Genomic DNA, 6,000 nt, shown 5'->3' on the forward strand with positions numbered 1-6,000 from the left:
GGAGATGCTACGTACCAGTATCCCAGCATTCTTCACCGCCAGAGGAAGTCCAAGCAACCCTGTGCCGATGTTCCCCTTCAAAAGATGCAGCAGGGTTTGAGTAAACCTGAAGAGTAGAGAAAACAGATCCACACCAATGTGGTTATTTCAGGCAGACAGATGTCAGAAATGATGGTATAACATACATTATGTAATATGAGAGTATGCTGTTTATATATATACACACACATTTTTTGTTACAGACAAATTTACTGTTTGCAAACAAACACCTGATGAGTGTCAACCCAAAACTACAAAAGTAACCCTGACTGTGACTCACGTGATTCCTCGCGGCAGATGCTCTGAATCTTCATCCACGTCTACATCCTCTTCCTCTCCTCCTGCTTCCTCCATCAGAGGGGTCATCACCTCCATGTCTGCTCAGGATCATATTTAATACAACCACAGAGTTATCAAATGCACTGGTAAGATCTTATGCAGTAATAATAATCATACGTTGTATTTATAAAGTGCCTTTCCCAAGCTCAAGGTCACTGTACAGGGAAATAATAAAGTACACATGGAAATGGAATCAAACAAACATTTATACACACATACAGTGCTGTGTACATTATTTACAAAGTGTAGTCTATTGCTGAATATAAATTACATGATAAAAAAAAGTGTAGTTTGTAATGTAATCTATACATTTGACTGTAATCTGACTACTTTTTTTAAGAGAAAAAAAGATTACTTTTTTTGCTAACAACATGAACGTTAGGTTTTGGGAAGGAACTGCAGGGGTTCATAAATAGATGAAAAGCTTTTAACTAATTAAATCTTAATCATTTTAAATAAATGGAGTGATTTTGTCGAAATAAAACACTAACAAAAAGATCAAATATTGTATTTGTTTATGCTGTGTGGCCTTGTGCAATTCCACAAAACTGGAAGACTTTCTGAACGTATTTAAGCAATAGGTTTTTTCAGAACTTAAAATGTAAAAGATAAAAAATAATAACAAGGCAGAATCAATGAATTATGAATAATTTACTGCCATTTTGGGAATATTAAGTAATCATGTATGTTATCAGTAAAGTAGTATTTTAAAACGTAATATAATTTAATTACAATTACTTCATTTTTGGAATCTGATTACGTAATCTAGATTGCATGTAATCAGTTACTACCCAGCAATACATAAATACACATACATATAATATATTTACACACACACATTTTTTTATTAATGGCCAAATTAAAATGGATCTAGTTCATGAATTTAAAAAAGACCTGCTTAAAACAGCAGCCTGATGCTTTATTCAGTTAATAAAGAAACACACAAACAGCATAACATAGTCTGCAAACTCAGTGTCATGCGGACGGCCTATCTATCTATCTATCTATCTATCTATGATCTTTCCATTAATATATATTTTTAAATAAAATGAAGACCAAATCTGTGGTGTGTCTGTTTGTGTTTTTCTTCTGGATGATTTTATTTAAATGCAACATAACAAACATAAAAAGTATCACAATAACACACACACACACACAAAGGTGCTGCATACAATTACTTGATAGTGGTAAATTTCTATTAGATTAAACTTAGATTAACGTTTCTGTATTAGATATAGAGAGATTAAACCAATGCATCAAGCAGAGACAGAAAGAGACGGCGACACACATGGTTCAGTGTCATCTGTGGTGTAACACACACATCATTACCTAGTTGTTCAGCTGAGACCATCTTCTGCTGCTCATCTGGAGGATGTTTATCCACACACACTGAAGCTGATTATCTCACGGCCACGTGTCGTGTGCTCTAATGATGAATCAGCTGTAGACCCAATAAAAATGCAATGGCACAGACATTCATTAGACTCAAAAGAATATGTAAACACATGATAGACAAAAACTTAAAACACTAAATGTGTCTGTTGTTACACACTATTGTGACCTTTGTCAATGTCATGCTGTAATTATATTAAAAACTATAAATGTCAAAACAATTTGTAATTGTTAAGCAGCCAAGAGCATATATTTAGCATACTATGCAGACTTCCAGACTTATGTTTGGACACACACACCTATTATTTACCATGACTATAAGTTATAGATAAGTATTATACAAACAATAATAGGCAACATGGAAAATATGCAATATACATGTGTGTAACATTTGTTTACAACATTTTTTTAATAGAATAAATGTGCAATATATATATATATATATATATATATATATATATATATATATATATATATACATACATAACGTTATATATTTATATATATATATTATATATACACATACACGAACACATATACACACACATAGCCTATATTACATTAAACCTATACTTTATACTATACTATATAACGATATACAATAATATATCTGCTCAACAATAACTTTATATTTAAAAAAAAGCAATATAAAGAGCTAAGTGTTGATGATGTCGTGCATTTTAAGCAGTTTAAAGTGAAGAGTTGTGTAGTGGAAGTGGAGGCGACTCACCGAAGGAGCGCAGAAATCTCAGCCGCTCCTCTGTTGCTCTCTCCGGCTTCGAACGCGACCATCACCGGCCCTGTGCTGGATCCGGGATCCCGGTGTCCGCTCCGAACAACCCGCGACACGACGACTCAAGCCAACAGTGATGACATGCCATTGGAAAAGAGATACCCGTCAGTGAAGATGAGCCCTGGTGGAGATTTCTTTCTCACGGACGGTGAACATCATCGCAGGATCTCACACACAAACTGTGCCGTGAACGTCACCGTCGTCACGACTGTACAACTCCTTAAAGGGGCCGCGACTCAACTCACAGGCACTGGTGACGGCCGGGACTCGAGTTTGACTAGTAGGCTAGTTAGCTTTAGCAGTTAGTACACATTCTACACAATAATACAGTCTACATTTCTTCCTCAAAATACAAACTTTAAATATTTAATTATGGTATATATTATTGTAGATGTTTCACTAGAGGTTGATTTTTATTGGATGCCAGTTGAGAGCTACAGTAGGCTATGTGTTACATTCCCATAACAAAATCATAAATAGCTAAAATCTTTACATTTTTGTATACATAATAATACAACACTTGCTGCTTTCTTTTGATACTTATACTCATGAATATGGGCCAGCTACATAATTTAAATTTCATATGAGCAAATTCCCAAAAGGTACATTTGTCTTTAAATCATATTGTTATAAACTCTGCTAAATTTGGTACTACTAAAAGTTCTATTCTGGCAAGCAGGGAATTTTTTTAGCGCATTAAGCTATGATTACTCCACGCCCGCATGCACATAAAAGAGTGACGTCTTGGCAGCAGTTTTTGGCAGCAGATAAAGACAAAATTATAAAAAAATAATTCAAAGTGGTGAGTATTTACCACAACCTTTTATTATTTTTGTGAACATTTTATCACAAACACTTGTTTGCAGCAAACAGAAATAAAGAGTTAAATTCAGAAAACCAGAATACACTGGCGGAGGAGTTGGCTCTGAGTAGGCAATAAGGGACGGCCGATTATGGATGGGATTACAGGTGCTGTACCAGATCTGACCCTGGTGCTGTACAATCTGACCCTGGTGCTGGCTCCTCTAGGCAAGTAACACTGGGTACGTGTGCAATACATTACTACGTTTTTAAGTTTTAAATATGGCTGACTGTATGTTCTGCAGTAGAGGGAAATACAGTGTCCCTGTTGAAGCCAGCACACATACACACAGAGTCTCTGTATGCAACAGACAGATCACCAAACATGACCTGCTTTACAACAGTTATGCTTTACATTGGCCTATTTTTATTTATTAGGGTGGAGGAAATGAAGACACTCTGTCTGTGTGTTCTCAGACAGTTGCTGATGTGAATGCACTGGGCTTTTTATTATGGCAAACATTTGAATGTGTGGCATAAAAAAGGGACTGGCCCTTACAAATCTCTTTTATTGTAGGATTTTTCACAACCTGCCCCAGAAACTGAGGCCTCTACCTCAATGAGCTTCAGAAGAAATGTGTGAGGATTTAAAACCCTTGACATAAATTACAGTCAGTCCTGTGTTTGTAGGAAGTCAAGGAACTTTTTGTGATTTGATGAGCCTCCAGAAAGCTTGTAATGATCATGTTTGTGGTGGAATTATGTTTCAGGTGGAAACAGATTCAGTCAGGGCCCTGTACAAAAGGAGTCTTGAACTAGACTGCACACTAAAGGAGACTTGAACTAGATTGCACACTAAAGGAGTCTTGAACTAGACTGCACACTAAAGGAGTCTTGAACTAGACTGCACACTAAAGGAGACTTGAACTAGATTGCACACTAAAGGAGTCTTGAACTAGACTGCACACTAAAGGAGTCTTGAACTAGACTGCACACTAAAGGAGACTTGAACTAGATTGCACACTAAAGGAGTCTTGAACTAGACTGCACACTAAAGGAGTCTTGAACTAGATTGCACACTAAAGGAGTCTTGAACTAGATTGCACACTAAAGGAGTCTTGAACTAGATTGCACACTAAAGGAGTCTTGAACTAGATTGCACACTAAAGGAGTCTTGAACTAGATTGCACAATAAAGGAGTCTTGAACTAGATTGCACAATAAAGGAGTCTTGAACTAGATTGCACACTAAAGGAGTCTTGAACTAGATTGCACACTAAAGGAGTCTTGAACTAGATTGCACACTAAAGGAGTCTTGAACTAGATTGCACACTAAAGGAGTCTTGAACTAGATTGCACACTAAAGGAGTCTTGAACTAGATTGCACACTAAAGGAGTCTTGAACTAGATTGCACACTAAAGGAGTCTTGAACTAGATTGCACACTAAAGGAGTCTTGAACTAGACTGCACACTAAAGGAGTCTTGAACTAGATTGCACAATAAAGGAGTCTTGAACTAGATTGCACACTAAAGGAGTCTTGAACTAGATTGCACACTAAAGGAGTCTTGAACTAGATTGCACACTAAAGGAGTCTTGAACTAGATTGCACACTAAAGGAGCTGGGGGGTATTCCAGAAAGCTTGGTTAACTTACCATTTGGTAAATCATAACCTCTGGGTTGATTTACCTTAAACCCGCATACCATGAGTATGTCGGTTCCAAAACACCTGAGAAGAGTTAGTTTAATCAACCTCATATTGGTAACCCAGAGTTAATGCGCGCGCACGGCGAGTACATAAAGACATTTTCAATGGATCACCGATTTCAGGAGTCACCATGGAAACCCAGGGAGAAAAAAAGCGAGCTACATATTTCGGTGAAACTGAGTTGGAGGTTTTAATGCTTGCTTATGAAGACTATAAGCCCATTATAACAAAAAAAAAAAAAGCAATACTGCTGCATCAGCAAAAGAAAGAGAGTTGGCTTGGCAAAAAATAACGGACTGAGTAAATGCATGAGTTTATAAAATTATAAATGGGCTATTTTCCCCTTTCATTGTGACGCAAAAATTCTTTGGGGCATGTAGTAAAAATAGACAAGTATTTACTTGTTGGCCTCCATACATTTCTTAATATTACAGTAGTATGCACATAATTGGCTAGTATGTTGGCTTCTTGTTTTATCAGGTGTAATCCTTCTGGAGCCAGAAGAAGTGTGAGCTAAGTCAAAATGAAACACAAAAACATTCTCCAGCAATGTAATTTAGTATTTAATGTAAGGCATTTTGAATGCATTTTACAGTCATTGATTCACTTGTGCAGTATGCATGCTGCTTTGACTGCATATGCTGTATACTGTAATCTTATTACTAGTACTCTTAGATGTTCCTAATGTCCTTCTTTATTAGTTGTATTTGTTTAAGAATATACATTGAGTATTGAATATGCATGATTATATTATTGGTTTAATTATCTTGCAGTTGCTGATGGCCACATTGTATTATTGGATCCTCCTGCAACACCACACACTGTCACAGTTGTAAGTGATTATTGTCTTTAGGTTTCTGTTTGCTAGACCAAGCATCCTTCCTTATTTTCACTGTAGGATGACGATGAAGAGACCACTTCTGCTGTGA

At 36.5% G+C, this 6,000-nt stretch overlaps 1 protein-coding gene across 1 annotated transcript in view; it reads right to left on the reverse strand.

Moving 5' to 3' along the window:
• Window positions 1-2,769, reverse strand: part of slc36a4 (solute carrier family 36 member 4) — a 29,150-nt gene extending 26,381 nt beyond the window's left edge. Inside the window, exons 1-4 of the mRNA XM_081370166.1 lie at window positions 2,501-2,769; window positions 1,708-1,819; window positions 320-416; window positions 16-106 (exon numbers count right to left, since the gene is read on the reverse strand). Coding sequence (XP_081226292.1) covers window positions 16-106; window positions 320-416; window positions 1,708-1,729 — 210 coding nt within the window. The 5' untranslated portion in view covers window positions 1,730-1,819; window positions 2,501-2,769. The remainder of the gene's footprint in view (window positions 1-15; window positions 107-319; window positions 417-1,707; window positions 1,820-2,500) is intronic.
• Between the last annotated feature and the right edge of the window lie 3,231 nt (window positions 2,770-6,000).

The sequence above is a fragment of the Scardinius erythrophthalmus genome (assembly GCF_964197995.2).
Source record: "Scardinius erythrophthalmus genome assembly, chromosome: 7".
Taxonomy (NCBI): Eukaryota; Metazoa; Chordata; class Actinopteri; order Cypriniformes; family Leuciscidae; genus Scardinius; species Scardinius erythrophthalmus.